The 17,246-nt window shown below is 40.7% G+C and overlaps 1 protein-coding gene across 7 annotated transcripts in view; it reads left to right on the top strand.

The window, feature by feature from the left end:
- Positions 1–17,246, top strand: part of TJP1 (tight junction protein 1) — a 234,821-nt gene that overhangs the window by 169,644 nt on the left and 47,931 nt on the right. For all 7 annotated transcript variants that reach the window (XM_064480517.1, XM_064480516.1, XM_064480514.1 and 4 more), the window contains 2 exons: positions 10,749–10,873; positions 11,556–11,658. In XM_064480517.1, the coding sequence (XP_064336587.1) occupies positions 10,749–10,873; positions 11,556–11,658 (228 nt within the window). The remainder of the gene's footprint in view (positions 1–10,748; positions 10,874–11,555; positions 11,659–17,246) is intronic.

The raw sequence follows: 17,246 nt of genomic DNA, 5'->3' as shown, positions 1-17,246 counted from the left end.
GAATTCACCCCGTCCACCTGACATACGCACAACTTTCTTTAGTTTCAGATGTTCTCCCTTAGAAAATGCACATTTTTTTATAGTTCTTTGAGAAATGAGTAAGTGCTCAGGAATGAATTGGACAGTTCCACTTTTTTATTTCCTGAAAAAGAATCATGTGAAAGGTTAAACGAGTATTTGTATACTAAAGAATTAAAAGGTTGAGGGACGTTTGAGAGAGGGTTGGCCAAGATGGCCAAGTAGTTTGTAAGCCCTGGGCTCTCCTCCTCTCAGAGGCACCAGAACTACAGCTGTTTACAGAGCAGCTAGGATGAGCAAGACCAGAAGCAGAAAGGATCTTCCAGAACTGAAGAGACAAAGAAGGAACCACAGGAGGGCAGGCGGGCGGCCCACAGAAGGGAGGGCAGCTACGGTCACAGCAGTCCCCCCAAGGAGTGCGGGGTCTGAGCCCACATCAGTCTCCCCTGTCGGCTCCTGCACCAGGAAGACAAGTCCCCAGAATGTTTGGCTTTGAAGACGAATGGGGCTTACTTTCTGGAGACCTAGAGGGCTGTGGGAAATAGAGACCTCACTCTCAGAGGGCGCACACGAAATCTCACCTTCTCCTGGACCCACGGCAGAAGCGGTAATTTGAAAGGGGCCTGGGTCAGACGGCCTATCTGATCTTGGGGAGTCTCTGGAGAGGCCAGCAGCAACCACAGCTCACCCTGGGGATGCAGATGGTGGTGGTATCCATTTTGGGGAGCTCATTCTACCATGTGGACACTGGTGCCAGCAAGTGCCATTTGGAATCCTCCCTCTGGCTCATTAGCACCAGGATCCCCAGGGCCCTGCAGCCAGAGACCCCAGGACCCAGCTGCACCCACTTGTGAGCTGCAGCCAGCCTCGCACACTGACGGGCAGGCACCAGCCCTAGGACCCTCTGGGCCTTGGCTCCACTCACCAGTGGTTCCACATCAGCTCTGGGACACCTGGGCCCTGCAGGCGGAGATCCTGGGACCTGGCTTCACTCAGTGGTGGGCAGTCAGCCCTGAGATCCCCTGGGCACCTTCCCCACTCACCAGTGGGCTTACATCAGCCCAGGATACTTGGAACTCCTCAGGATGTCTGTCATCAAGAGGTCTGCGAATAACAAGTATTGGTAAGGATGTGGAGTAAAGAGAACCCTCCTACAGTGTTGGTGGGAATATAAATTGGTGCAACACTGTCGAAAACAATACAGAGGTTCCTCAAAAAACTGAAAATAGAACTACCATATGGTCCAGCAAATCCATTTCTAAGTATATATTCAAAGGAAACAAAAATAGTAATTCATAAAGATACATACCAGTGTTCACGGCAGCATTATTTACAATAGCTAAGATATGAAGCAACCTGAGTGTCCATCAGTGGATGGACGGACAAAGAAGATGCAGTATATACATTATATACAGTGGAGTACTACTCAGAAAATGAGTGAAATTGTCATTTGCAACAGCATGGATGGACCTAGAGGATGCTTATTGAGATAAGTCAGGTGAAGAAAGACAGATACTGTATGTTACCACTTGTATGTGGAATCTAAAAATGAAAACTAATGAATATAACAAGAAAAAAACAGACTCAGATATAGAGAGCAAACTGGTGGTTACGGCGGGGGGCAGGGACAGCAAAGGAGTAGGGGATTAAGAAGTACAAACTACTATTTATAAAATAAATAAGCTACAAGGATGTATTGTACAGGACAGGGAAATATATCCAATATTTTATAATAACTTTAAATGGAGTATAATCTATACAAATTTGTATCACTATGTTGATTATATGTAAATCAGCTATACTTTTAAAAAGTTTAAAAAACAGTATTGTATACATTGTATACCTAAAACTTAAAAAAAAAAACGTTAAAGGTGGAAGTGTGTTGAAAGCAAAGAATCTAGTTAAGAGATAACCTAAGGATGAGCAGCCATGTGTTTCAAGTAGGAAGTGACTGGGTAAGAAGTAACTTGGGACCAGGGGGCCAAGACAGTGCAGTGAGCGACCGATGGTGCTGGACCACTGGTTAACCACATGGAGAGTGATGACTCCTACCTCACACCAGGAACAAAAATCAACTTCACACGGGTCATAGGCCTACATGTAAGCACTAAAACTGTAAAACTCTTAGAAGAAAACACAGGAATAAATCTTTATGACCCGGGTTAGGCAGTGGTTTCTTAGATATGATATTAAAGTACAAGCAACAAAACAGACAGCAGGTAGAACTGGACCACATCAAAATTTGAATCTTTTGTGTTTCAGAAGGAAACCAAGAAACTTTGAACAAGGAAGAGAAAGGATAACCCACAATGGGAGAAAATATTTGCAAATTACCTATCTGATAAGGAACTTGTATCCAGAATATAGAAATCTATAATTCAATAGTAAAAAGACAAATAATTCCATTTTTTAAATGGACAGAAGGTTTGAATAGACATTTCTGCAAAGAAGACGGAGAACTATCCAGTAAACGTGAAAAGATGGTCAATATCATTGGCCATGAGACAAATGTTGTCAAAAGTGACAGTGAGATCCCCTGTCACACCGTCTGGAATGGCTGTAACCACAGAAACAGACAATAACAAGTGTTGATGAGGATGTGGATGTTGGCAGGTGCTCATGTAAAATGGTGCAACCACTGTGGTAAACTGAGTAAGAGTATTCTCAGAAGTTAAACATGGAATTTCCATGCGACCCAGCAGTTCCATGCTTAGGTATCTATCCAAGAGATGTGGAGACAGATATCCACATCATAACTTACACATGACTGTTCATGGCATGATTCTCAGTAGCCTGAAAGTGCAGATAACCCAACGCCCATGCACTGATGACTAATGAGTGAGCAAAATGTGGTTATCCATGCACTGGAGTATTATTTAGCAGTAAACAGAAGTGCAGTACTGACACGTGCCATGACACGGGTGAACCTCAAACCATGACACTCACTCAGAGAAGCCAGTCACAGAGGGCCATGTTGTATGATTGCATTTATGTGAAATGGCCAGAACAGGTGAATGGACAGAAAGTAGGCTAGTGGATTTTAGGACTGAAGGAATACAGGGGTGATGGGTGGAGGGTAGGGAGTTTCTCTTTAGAGTGATAAAGATGGTATAAAATTAGTTGTGTTGATGGTTGCACAGCTCTAAATATAGGAAAATACTGAATTGTACATTTTAAAGAGGGAATTTAGTGTTAGGTAAATTATATGTCAGTAAAGCTGTTCTCTGGAAAGGGGTGAGGAGGGGAACCCTGCATATCTGTAGAGTAGCTCTAAGCTAGTATACGATAAGTCCAAAGTGAGCACTGAACACTGAGGTATGCAAGGAAACTAAGCTAGCCTTGTTTTATCTGGTGGAAGGCCAGTGTTTACATTTATAGAGTGCATTGTGAATGTTTCACAGCCTTCATTTTATTTAATCCTCTGTGAAATAGGTGATATTAATCACATGGAGTAAACTGAGTCTCAGAAAGTTCTGGTGAAATGTCCCAGAGAGGTGGATCTTGAACACAAGCCTTTGGACTCAGCATGTAATGCTCTTTTTATATGTATGTAAAATTTAATTTTAAACATAAGAAATAGGTATGAAATCTAATATCTGAAATTCAGAACTTAGGTAATTCTATCCCGTAAACTACATATACATACAATAAAAAGAATAAAATAAAACATAGTAACGTTGGTAAGGAAGGAGCCAAAATTCTGGCGTCTATTTTTTTTAAGCTGAAAAAAACATTGGTGATGAGGTCAGTTTTGTGGAGAAAATGACAGTTTTGGAGAAGGGCAATTGGAAGTGCCTGGAAGAAGCTGGAAATAGGAAAGTGGAATAGGAATTAGAAATGAAACCTGTAATTTGGGAATCAGAGCCGTAAGAGTGAGCATCACCATGAAGGAATCAGTAGGGAGACAGACAGACAGACAGACAGACAGACACACACACACACACACACACTTTGAGTAGCGCGCGCGCGCACACACACACACACACACTTTGAGTAGCCAGGGGACTATTTAAGGACACAGAGGTAAAAAAAAGAACCAATCTAACAGTCATAGACATTTAAGCAACATTTTGAGCGCTACCAAGGTGAGGTGAAAAACCTGTGACTCCTAAACTAGTTTGGGCTTACCACTGTAACTAATTTTAGGCAGGCCTTTCAGATCTCTTGGGACCTCATAGAAATATGTCAGAGTTGATAAAATCCTAGTCTCTTACTCAAATGAGAGAAACCAGATCCACAGAAGCCCTACAGGCAGGCAGCGAGTGGAGTGACAACTTGGGACTCCAGCCTTCTGACGTAACGCATGAAAAGGAAATTGAAGCAGATGGTGGCCAAGGGCCCATTTGGTCTTAAAACGCTGGGATCCCAGTGTTCACTGGAGACGCATGACTAGAACAGGTACCATAGAGGTGGAGAGCTGACGGGGAGAATCCTTATCAAGGGAGAGGAGCAAAACTCTAATTGGTGAGAAACACTCGACTTCAGTGAGCTGAATGTAGAAATCTGGAATAGAAAACAGGAGAAAAAATAAGACCGTCACAGGGGGATCTTTAGGTAGAGAACGGGGCATATTTGAAGGAAATTGAAAAGAATCTTTGGAGGAGAGATGTATCCACATTATGCAGTTAGATTTCTTCAACTGAATCAACTTTCAGGATTTTTTTTGTTTTTTCTTTTTAGGAACCAGGAAATGCTTTAACAGATGAGTGAGCAGAGCTCTGCCGTAGGAGGTCAGGTAGTAGATGGGTTCAGCGTGGTGGCCGTGTGGCCCCTGCTGCAGCCCCTCTGTGCAGAAGCAGTCACTGTCATGGGCTGGGCAGGGCCAGGGTCCAGCAGAGCCAGGGAGGGAACAGATCCCAGGCCTCTTGCTTGTCATAGATTCAGTCTCACTGCCAGGCAAAGGGGAAAATACGTGTTTCTGTTGCTCCTGGCTGCCTGTGGTCTCGAAAGGCTGAAGTATGATGAAAATAAAGTTCTTTGATGCTCCTTCTTCCGTCCAGAAGCTGTAACCATGTGTGTGTGCACATGTACAAATAATGAGAGCCTATTATAGGGCCTTAACCACTTCCCCCACACTGTAATAAAAAACATTATCTTGGACATTTTTCTCATGTAAACATATACAAATCAACTATGTTTTGACACCTAAAATTTATTATGGTAAAAATATATGAGAAAAATTAATTGTTTTCCATTCTTTTGAAAGTCCCTCTGGAAATTTGTAAATCCAGTACAGAGCATACAGTTGCCTTGGAGCATTAATTCTACTCCTGTTAATTTTGATTACTGGAAACAATATTTAAAAACTGTTACACATGTTCCCCCTATTCCTCTCCCCATTTGAAAAAATGGTTTCACTGTATCTGGATCATATAGCTGTTGTATAACTGAACCCTGTCAGCCTGTGATCCTCATTCAGCCTTAATATTATAAGTAGGTGTGTATTTAACACTGATGCCTAGTCCTTCCACATGTCTCCTGTCATTCTGATGGTCGGAAAATTACTCTCTGTCAGAGTCCCTAGGAGGGGATCATGAAAACCAATACTCCCTACGTTGTTTTTGCCTATTTACCGGTTTTCCTGTGCCCTTTTATACTCGAGCATCAGTTTTACTGGATGTAAAACCCTTGCTTGGGTCATTGTTCCCCTTGAGTATCTTAACTGTATTAATTAAGTTCTAGTTCTTTTTGTCTAGATTCCAAATTCTTCCTTGAAATCTAGTCATTTTATTTGAATATATTTAGTTCCTCTGAATTGATGTTCTCAGATACCTACAGTGATTTGTGCCCTTTGAGTTTATGGTTTCAATGAAATATATATGTATATATATCAGGATATATCACAAAATTTCTTTTTTTATTTCGTTTTAGTTTTACTATTTTTTTCTTCCCTTATTTTCATTGAGGTTTTGAGGAACTCCCATTATCCAAGTGTTGTATCTCTCCTGCCTGTCTTCAATATTTGTAATTTTCCCTCCTATTCTTTTTAAAAAAGTCTTCTGTGTCATTTCTTTTTTGTTTGTAAAAAGATTTCTCCTTTTTACTTTCTGTTTCTTTCATGGTATTATGTTTACTTGGTCTTGTGCTCCTATCTAAAGTGGCTTTTTACAATTTTTAATTAGCTCTTGAATTCTGTCAGCCTCATTTCTGAATGTTTAAAATTCTTACGTATATTCTTTCTTGTCTTGTGTATTTTCTTAATGCCTTCTCACTTGTCCCATGGTGGTGACAGTGTTGATCCTTGACGTTGCTGGTTGCGAGCTGTCTGTGGCATGCTTGCGTTTTCTGTAGGGATAGTCTCCTGCTCCTTGTCTTCTACAGTAATTTTGCAAGGGATTTAATCATATTACCTTTTTTTTTTTTTGCTCATTTTTTTACGTGAAATTTTTTTTCTTTTTCTTTATTTTTTTGTTTAGCTTTTAGAAATTCGCTTAGTTTCCTTGTGTGTGCATTGCTAAAAACACAGCTGCTGCTTTCTGACATTTCCCCACTTCGTGCCCTTCATCCCCTGTTATCTGGCCCTGCCCTTTCCTTGGCTGTTTCTGCTCTACTCAAGTCCGATCGCTGCCCGTGGGGTGGGGCCCTGCCGACGTGCAGGCTCGACTGCAGGCTCCTTTCTCACCTGCCACTGGAAAGGCGGCTCCCTCCCGGTTTCAGCAGCTCCTCTCAGGCTGTCCCGCCATTCTTCCCAATGGACACCTCTCAGCTGTTCAGGGGGTTCTTCAGGTCTTAGGTGCGTCAGGCACCTGGGGACTTTCCTGCCGTGTAGATGCTGGGGACACACAGGTCTCATAGGTGTTGCTCATCTCCCCACTTACTTTGGCACCTTGAGGGGATACATTGTTAACCTGGTTTGGTTGTAAATGTCAGTGGGTCTTTGGTTTGTTGTATCTGCTTGTTTTCAGTTGGAGATTCAGGAAGATTCCAAGTCCCTGCTACTGCTGCGGCTGCTGATGAGTTTCTAGTGCTCCAATTAGTACTGAATTTTAAACAGACAGCTCTAAAGGGGAATACTTGTTTGAGTGCACCAACGTTGATGAAGCACTCATGTTTGGCCCTTGCAGGGTGATACTTGGCTGGAGTGTGCAGGAAAATGTGTAAATCCCTCCCAGGAGGGGCTGAGGTGCCCGGGCTACCTACACTGCCGGTGATAAGGGGCAGGAGGGTGTGCCTGTGCTCTGGGAGCACACAGGTTGGGCCACTTCTACCTGTGGAAAGTGAGGATGGTGTTATGATTGAGATGACCCTGAACCTGGGTGTTGAAGGGTGAGCTGCTGCTTGCAAGACTTAGGAGGTACTAGAGGAATCCTAGGCAAGGGAGCGGTGTAAAAGCTTAGAATTTGACAGTGCATGGCACGCGGCAGTGGGGATCAGTGGGTAAATGTGTTTGGAGCCAACACTGGGGTGCCGGGAGTCGAGCTGGTACTGTTCAGGGTATTGTACACTGAGGGCAATGGAGTGACAGGATCAGGGTTGTTATAGAATTGTAATCCTTCGAACAGGATGGAGGGTACATTATAGCACAGAGGAGGGAAGAAGTCTATGGAATGGGCCCAGTAAGGCAGTGGTGAAGGTCTCAGAGAAGAGATTTCAGAAGGAAACCGTCCCCAGGAGGGAGGGGGAAGTGTGGGATAGTCGAAGCTGTTACAGTTTTTTTTTTGACGATCACCAGGTCTGATGTTCACCAAGCTTTAAGGCCGAGCTTCTCAGCCCTGGCTACCCGTTAGATTCACTTGGGAGATCTTTTTTTAAATGCCTGCCATCTCCCTTCCTCCATTTTTAGTTAATTGGTATGGGGTGGGGGTTCAGAAACCATCAGGCACTTTTGAAACTGATCCTGAAGGATTCTCCTCTGTAGCCAGCGCTGGGCATCACAGACTTGCCGGGTGGTCATTGATGAGCTGTAGCGCGGCCCAGGGACTGCACCTCTCGAGGGGCCAGACTGCAGGTAGCGATGTGAGCCTCTGGCTTTGGGGCCCTGCCATGCTGAGCCAGGACTGTACCCTGCTTGTTCTCAAGCAAATCTTAAGAAAGTATCTATTCATCTCTGCTTTCTTTGTTGAAAGCTTCTGATGTTTTCAGCATTTCTTTAATATTTTTGTGTTATATCTTAAATTTTTAAATAAAAGAATTACCAAGCAAGAAACAAATGCACAGTATAAAAGTATATAGAGTAAAACATCTGTTCCAGCCTCTTCTAAGGAGGGAAAAAAGCGCGCGCGCGCGCACACACACACACACACACTCACACTCTCCCCAAACTGCCCTGGAGGTAGCCTTTGGGCATTTAGTGTTTCTTCTAGTATTTGCGATTACAAACAGCCTCAGTGAATAACTGTGTGCATGTGTGTCTTCTTCTTGTTGGAGATGTGCATGTGATCTTCAGGGTACATTCCTAGAAACCGGTTGCTCTGACAAAAGATAAGAGCTTTCTTTGTCCTTTTGTTAAATGGGACCAGGTTCCTCTCCGAGAGGGTCACAGTGGTTTGCACGCCTGGTAGCAGGGATGCCTGCTTTCTACAGCTTCGTGACAGAATGTGCTGTTACAGTTTAATTTTTACCATTCTCTCTGTGGTTTTAATTTTCGTGTCTCCAATTAAGAGTTTTCACACCCCATATCTTTCGTAAATTGTCTGTTTCATTGGGTTTCTGGCTCTTTTTCCTCACTTTTTTAGTGGTTCCTAATATCACTGTTTTCAGAGTATGGGCTGAGGACCCTGAGAGGTCTCTGGAACCTTTTTATGCTTAGGGCAGACTTTCCCCTCTTCAGTGTGTTGATGTTTGCAGGGAAGGTAGAGAAGCAGTGGTGGGCAGAGCTGGCATCAGAGCCCAGGTCGAGGCAGTGGCCCCCCGCCGCCCTAACAGTCACGGCCCAATCACAGGCTATTAAGAGCCCTTCTGTTCCTGTAGAATAACCTGAAGCTCTGTAGGAAATTATGTTTCCTCTGGGTTTTTAATTGATTTGAATTTGTTCTGTAGTCTTATGTTTTCTAATTCTGTGCTGATACTTATTTTCTAATTGTTTATTTTCTTTATTTTTGAAAGTTTAGTTCCGCTTCTAGCGATTTTGAAATTTGATTATTCTCCGTTTTCGAGTTATCCTGAGGGTCCATCTGCTTTTGTGTAGTGATCTGTGTTTGTGTTCTTTTGGAGGCTCTATAGAGAGACACAGATTCAGGAAGTTGCCTTTATCTTCTGCTACCCAGCTGTTTTCCTGTTTGTTTTTTCACATTAACTTTTCTTTTTGGTATTAGCTTTATTGCAGTATAACTCATAACACCATTAAAATGTACAATTCAGTGGCTTTTATTATATTCACAGAGTTGTGTGACCATCACCAGAGTCACTTTTTCAACATTTCATCACCCTGAAAAGGAATAATGTACCCAGTCTTTCCATTCCCTCCCACCCTTGGCCCTAGACAATCACCAGTCTGCTTTCTGTCTCTTATAGGTTCATCTTTTCTGAATATTCTGAATATTAAAAGAAATTATATGATACATAGTCTTTTATGGTTGGCTGCTCTTACACAGCATAATGTTTTCCAGGTTCCCCATTTTGTAGCATGTACCAGTACTTCATTCCTTTTTATTGCCAGTAATAATTCATTTTTATGGATATTCCACATTTTGTTTATCCAGTCATTAGTTAATGGACATTTGGGTTCTTTCCACTTTCTGGCTAGTATAAATGCTACTGCTGTGCTTGGGTGTAATCTCTGTGTGCACGTACCTTTCATCTCTCTTGGGTCCGTGCCTAGGAGTGGAATTGCTGGCGTTTATTCTTTTTTAAGAAGATTGTTTTCTTTTTTCTTCTTCTTTGGCTGTTTCAATACTTTTGGGGTGGATGGGGGGAAGGTCATGACATACCCCCTGTCCATAGTGGACATGGTCTCCTTTGTGGATGGATGGTTGTGGAAGGAGGTTGTTACCTTTGTCCTCAGGTGGTTTGGATTATAGAGCATGGTGTAGTACAGCATGATATGAAAACATATTCTCTGACTTATTGATTCTGGGGCCCTAGAAAAATATTAGATGTTTCTTTAGACTACTCGAATACTTCAGTTCTTTTCTAGGGAATCATGTCGATTTCTTTGAGAATTGGTAATTTTTAAATAACGTGGAACTATTTTGATTTTTTTTCTGTACTGGGCTATCCTCCGTCATTGTGGTAAAGATTTTCAGCTCATTCAGAAGTATATAATTAATTGTGATTTTCCTTCATTAAAAATATAAGTAATTTTTAAATGCTTAATGTGATTAATGTATACTTTCTATTGTATGCAGTGTCTATAAGATATTATAGTGTACTACATCAATAGAGGTTTTTAGCATAAGTGAAAGAAGTTAATTTTCACAGCTGTTGATATTTTATTATATAATTTGGTACCCAGTGTGTATGCTAGTAAGCCTGTGTGTTGAGTTGCCAGTGTTTGTGAGGCTCCCGCTGGGCCACTGCCAGTCCCCTCAGGAACCCTCCTGATAAGCAAATGTGACTTTTGGATTTCAGTGTTCAGAATTTTTAAATGTGTTTTAGGTCTAAAGAACATTCATGTAATTGGCCATTTTTAATACTTTGTTATGTCTAGCATTGAGTTTATCAGAGATGCATTCCCATACCACAGCGTAATAAGATTGTAGTTTTCATGTTTTAACTTTTTTGTATGGTGGAGTATGAAATAATGAACAATTTTTTTAAATAACAGCATTGTACTGTGATTATTACTTTAGGCTCCTGGATTTGGGTTTGGAATTGCAATATCTGGTGGAAGAGACAACCCCCACTTCCAGAGCGGGGAGACCTCCATAGTGATCTCCGACGTGCTGAAGGGGGGCCCGGCTGAAGGACAGCTACAGTAAGCGCGCTCCCTCCCTCGGTCACTGGTGCACGTGTTAGTGAGTTCCCTGAATTAATGCTCCCTTACACTTCCCTCTGTCATAAATGGAAAGCTGGCATCACTTACTTTAAATAGAAGGTCACTGTAAAAAATAAAGATAGTGAAAAGAAAACTTGTTACTCAGTTTGTGTTGGAATCTAGCTTTTAGGAGCCTCTCACCCTGAGTATTACTTTTTTTGTTCAGTAAGAAGATTAGCAGAATAAAGAGAGACAGAGCATTCATCAGAAAAATGAGTTTATGATTAGAAGGACTGGAAGAAAATTAGAAGGAGAAAGACTTTTTATTTTAAAGAGGAAATAGCTTTTTCCAGCCTTGTGACTTAGTATCACTTAATGCCGTAACTGTACCACCAAAAGTCATTTTGTTTTCTGTGCTACCTGCTCGATCCAGGGAAACACTGTGTGTTAGTAGGTAAAGTTAATGACCTGTGGTTACTTACTTGCTAAACATTGCTTGTGGGGGATCTGAAAGTAAACAGTTTGACCTTATTTTATTGTTGATCTGAAGACAAATAGATCAGTTAGCCCATAATTCGTGTATGTTTTTAAAAGTACCTATCTTAAAAATATTTTTACAGGCTTAACTGTATGCTTGTCTCTAACATGTTACTATTTTGGTCCCTTTCTTTTTTTTCCTTAGGGAAAATGACCGAGTTGCAATGGTTAATGGAGTTTCAATGGATAATGTTGAACACGCTTTTGCTGTTCAGCAATTAAGGAAAAGTGGGAAAAATGCAAAAATTGTAAGTATTTTTTTTTTGCCTGTAATTTAGTAAAGGTACCAACTTTACTGTTGATAGGTTTCTGTGGTTTGAATTCATTCTTTGTATTTGAGAAAATAAAAACTGAAACAGTAGGTCTCAAGTTAGCTATTGACAAGAATGTTTCTTTCTTCTAATAGTGGTACTGTGTGTTGTCACTGGTGTGCATTTTCTCAAAGTTCAGATACCAGGATTTTTTTTGATTGAAAAAGGAAGGAAGGGGGAAGTGGTTGAATGGTTGGCTTTCTGTTCCCCTTGTTAAAAAAGACTTAAATGAGACTAAATCTTGGCATAGAGTCAGTTTAGAGTCTGTAGTATACAGCCCTGTTCTCTGTTACAGGGCTTGTTTAATGGGTAGAGTTTCTCTGGTCACTCTTTGTTAGTGTGATGTGGAGTGAGGAGAGGAGGTGGTGAAGGTTTTGTTTGTTTTTTGTAGAGATGTTTCATGCTGCATTTAGCGGTTTTTAGTATATTGCTAGACTCTCCTCTGTTTCGTATTTGTCTAAGAAGTCTTTTAAGTGTGACAGTCCTGCTGAAATCATACCTGCATTGAGGAACACGTTAACCACTGTGCCGCCCGCCTGCGTCTGCCTCCCTTAGCCTCTGGAAGGGCGGAGGAAGGTACTCCCCGAGGCCTTGGCTCCGGTGATAGAGCAGGAGGAGAAGGCTGGGCAGATGGAGGGTTTGTCCTGCCTCGTCCATTGAGAGCCTTGGCACTTTGTAGCAGACGCTCCAAGCACAGTGGACCTGACAGAAAGGAGAGGGCTGGAGTGAGGAGGTTGCATGGCGTCCTGACTTCTGGGGGCTGAGCTGAGAGCTGGAATGGTGTTTCCTGAGACTGCCCCTCAGCTGTGTTCTCTCATCTGTGCCAGCTGCCCGGCTGATGGCTCATTTTCCCCCAGTGTCCTTGCTGGGGAGATGTGAGCATTCGCATGATGCAGTAGACCCCGAATTTAGTTCCTGCATTCCAGATGACAGGCATCCTCTGTTGTGAATGTGTTTTCACCACTTCACTGTCATTGTATTATTACAACTGTAACTGATGCGTTATTTTTAAATTGCAGTTCATTTATAGACTGGCTGTTGATGGTAGAGTTTTTAAATAGTTTTTATAACATGAGATTGTAGCATTTACAGAAGCAAATTGCTAATGTTTGTACTTGTTGGTTTTTATAAATTGAATAGTGTTTTTCAGATGAGTCACTGCATAGTCAAAGAGGAGCACCGTAGGTAAACTGAATTTTTCTCCCTGTATCTCAGGTTGTGAGCTTCACCCATATCTCCAACTTTTGAAGCCCTTCATTCTTCTGAAATACTGAATTGTTTTGTTTTCTGATGCAAAATATTTAGAACACATGCCCCACATCAATAATGCATCCAGGAAAGTTGTATTCCTGCACTCCAAACTTTTTCAGTATAGAAATGTTATAAGAAATAGTCCAAACCAAGTTATGTGTTTGAAATAGCACATATAAGAAAAGGATTTGGGGCAGCTTACAGAGTGAATTTTCCTCTGACTGCTTAGCTACATCATTTGGAAAGGTGGAACTCGGGAAGCTTGGGGAAGTATTCTTTGCTCTTCAGGGAGAAGCTATAGGAGGGTTGGATGGAAGAGTGTTTTAATTAGCAGAGAGTTGTTCATTTCATTTCATGTTATTAATATATGTTAAATTTTTCATCACTTTAAGAATAAAACCCCGATATCTCAGAATGTGGTCTTTCATTGTAAGATGTCTTTCTTATCTCCGGCCATAACCAGAACCTCAGGTCATTATATATGGCTTTTTTTTTTTTTCTCAGTTCTGAATAACCAGCTCCTGCTCGTGCCCACCCTCCACCCCCGATCTACTAATCTTTCTTCTTCTCTGTGCTCTTACAGCATGATGGTTGGTATGATTATCTTTCCATAAACTTAAGACTCCTTGGGCATTAGACTTGATAAATTTCGTTTCTGTTGAATTAAAATGTTAGAACTCCTTTGAGAATATAACTACCATAAATATGCTTAATTTTGTTTAAGAACAGGTGAAGAGAAGGTAGAAAAAGAAACTGTTTATAGCACAGTGAGCATGCATAGTTTTTACTAAAATTCTGAACATACCAGAAAAGCATTACGAAGCAAATAAATGGGCAAAAACACCTTCCTGGAGAAAAACTCTGTGAGTGCGCTAGTGTACAAGCACGTTGCTGTGTGTGCACACTTACTCAGCCCATTCATCAATGGGCATTTCACTGTCCAGTTTCCACAGGTACTAAGAAAAACTGTTGAAGATCAACATGTTTCCACCTAGTTGTTCAGATTCTTTTTAAGAATAGCTTCTTAGAGCCGGATGGCGTGGATGACTCTTGATACATGGATTGCCAGTTTGCCCATCAGAGAACCAGTGAGGTATTGAGAGTCCAGTTTCATCAGCACTTTTAAAATCTCTGCCAAACTGATGGACTAAACACAGTGTTTCAAGTGAGATATTTTCAGGGACACATGAGTTGATCATCTCATGGCGTATATACTGCCCGTTGCTTTCCTTCCTTGCCCCTTGCTGTTTGTTGCATTTACGTGGTGGTGATTGTCTTCGTGGAGTGTTGTGTGTATGCTTAGCCTCTTGTTATTTGTGCTGCATACGTTGCTCTTCCATTTGCTTTCATAAATGTGTGTACGTTGTTGATGGTGACTTGGGGGGAAAACGTTTTAATTTTTATATGGTCATATCTGTCAGACTTTCACTTGATTGGCTCTGCCTTCGGTGTCACAATTAGAAAAGTCTTTACCTTACCAGAGTTCTAAAAGCAGATATCTTATATTTTATTCCAGGACTTGAAGGAGTTCACTCTTTTTACTTTACATTTGAATCTTTAATTCAGCTAAACTGTTCTGAAGTAGGCATTTTTTTCCCAAAATTTTTGTTTCAAAATTTTCAATGGTAAAATCAAGCATGATTACCAATTACCAAACCTGTTAAATATCTTCATGTGGGTTTGTAACACTTAACTCATTGTATAAATGGAGAATGCTAGTAGGACTGGATATTTTTCAATGAGGTAACTACCTCCTGGGTGCAAATATTTCATGATAGATAGTCAAATGGCACAACAAGGACCTTCCCTCAAGGAAGTGGAATCGTACTAGGATAGATGGGTACACACACCTATAACCATCACGCACTTCGTCTGAGATTGAGAGTACTTCAGGTACAGACCTCCACCGAGGTGGCTTTCTTAGCGGAATGAGAGGGAAAGCTTTAGTGCTCAACAGGGGCCTTTGTTTTTGTTTATACATTTTAGGGAGGAATTGAAGATCAGGGTACTAACATAAAGAATTGCTTCTGATACATGATGTTGGAGATGGAAATAGAGGTGAGCCTAAAACTCAGGGAGCCCGTTAGGACTGCTGTGCAGTATATGCTAGGACTGCCACTACTTGTGTTTGTGGTTTTTGGAGTTTTTTTCTTCTAATTGATTTCAAGTCTCATAGTGTTGTGGTCAGAAAAGATGGCTGGTATGATTCCAGTTATTTTAAATTTATTGAGATTTGTTTTGTGGCCTATCTTGTGACCTGTCCTGGAGAATGTTCCATGTGCACTTCAAAAGAATGTATATTCTGCTTTCAGATGAAATTCTCTACAAAGATCAATTAAGTCCATTTGGTCTGTTGTATTGTTTAAGGCCAGTGTGTCCTTATTGATTTTCTGTCTGGATGATCTGTCCATTTATGCAAGTAGGGTGTTAAAGTCCCCTACTGTTACTGTGTTACTATCAGTTTCTCCCTTCACGTTTGTTAATATTTGCTTTATGTGTTTAGATGCTGCTATGTTGGTTACATATATATTTATAATTTTTAGATCTTCTTGGGTTGATCCCTTGACCATTAATATAATGTCCTTCTTTGTCTCTTATTACAGCCTTTGTTTTAAAATCTGTTTTATCTGGTAAAAGTACTGCTACCCCAGCTTTCCTTGCATTTCCGTTTCTGTGAAATCTTTTTCATTTCCTCAGTTTCAGTCCATGTGTAGGCAGCATATACATGGGTCTTGTTTTTTCATCGATTCAGCCACACTGTATCTTTTGATTTGAGCATTTTGTCCATTTACATTTAATGTAGTTACTGATAGGTGCATATTTATGCTTTTTTGTTAATTGGGGTTGTTTTGTAGTTCTTTTTTGTTCCTTCTTTTGCTCTCTTCCCTTTTGATTTGATGACTATCTTTAGTGTTATGTCTGGTTTCATTTCTCGTGTGTGTGTGTGTGTATCTATTACAGATTTTTGGTTCGTAGTTACCATAAAGTTTATGTATAGCAATCTATATATAGACATTAAGTTGCTGATCTCTTAAGTTCAAACACATTTTAACAACCCTGCATTTTTACTCTTCTCCCCATGTTTATAGTTTTTGACATCATATTTTATATCTTTTTGTTTTGTGTATCCCATAACTACTTACTGTGGATATAGATGGTTTTACTTTTGTCTCTTAACCTTCCAACTAGCTTTACACCTTTACTATATATTTGCCTTTACCGATAAGATTTTCCCTTTTGTAATTTCCATATTTCTAGCTGTGGCCTTTTCTTTTTTGCTTAGAGAAGTCCCTTTAACATTTCTTATAAAACTGGTTTGGTTTTGCTGAACTCTTAGCTTTTGTTCATCTATAAAACTTTTGATCTCTCCATGAAATCTGAATAAAAGTCTTGCTAGGGAGAGCGTTCTTGGCTGTAGGCTTATCCCTTTCACTACCGTGAACGTATCATTCCAGTCCCTTCTGTCCGGCAGAGTTTCTTTTGAAAAGGCAGCTCATCGCCTTGTGAGTGTTCCCTTGTATGTCACTTACTGCTTTTCCCTTGCTGCTTTTAATACTTTGTCCTTAATTTTTGCCACATTTTAATTATGATGTGTCCTGGTGGGGTCCTTTTTGGGTTGATTTTCTTTGGGATTTTCTGTGCTTCCTGAACTTGGATGTCTGTTTCCTTTGTCAGGTTAAGGATGTTTTCAGCTCTTCAAATATTTTCTCGGTCTCTCTCTCTCTTTTCTTTCTGGGAACCCTAGTAATGCAAATCTTAGTACACTTTATGTTGTCTTAAAGGTGTCTTAAAGTGTCTTTATTTATTGCTTTTCTTTTTTCTTTTTGTTGTTCAGCCTCAGTGATTTCCACTATTCTGTTTTCTAGCTCACTCATTGTTCTTCTGTGTCATCTAATCTACTGTTGATTTCTTCCAGTACATTTTTAATTTCAGTTAATTCTATTTTTCATTTCTATTTGGTGGTTCTTTTTATTTTCTAACTCTTTGTTAAAAATTTCTAAGTTTTCACTCTGTTTATTGTTCTTCTCCCAAGTTCTTTGAGCCTGTTTTTGATTATTTCCATGAACTCTTTATTGGGTTGATTGCTTATTTCCACTTCAGTTAGTTCTTCTGGGGTTTTATCTTGTTCCTTCATTTGGAACATATTCCTCTGTCACCTCATTTTGCCTAATTCACTGTTTTTTTTAATAGGTTGATTACGTCTCCTGATCTTGGAGAAGTGGCCTTTCGTGGGAGACGTCCTATGTGTCTCAGTCCTCTCTGGTCACCAGAGC

This window comes from Camelus dromedarius, chromosome 29, assembly GCF_036321535.1.
Source record: "Camelus dromedarius isolate mCamDro1 chromosome 29, mCamDro1.pat, whole genome shotgun sequence".
Classification (NCBI taxonomy): domain Eukaryota; kingdom Metazoa; phylum Chordata; class Mammalia; order Artiodactyla; family Camelidae; genus Camelus; species Camelus dromedarius.
This window is presented reverse-complemented; position numbering and strand designations above follow the sequence as displayed.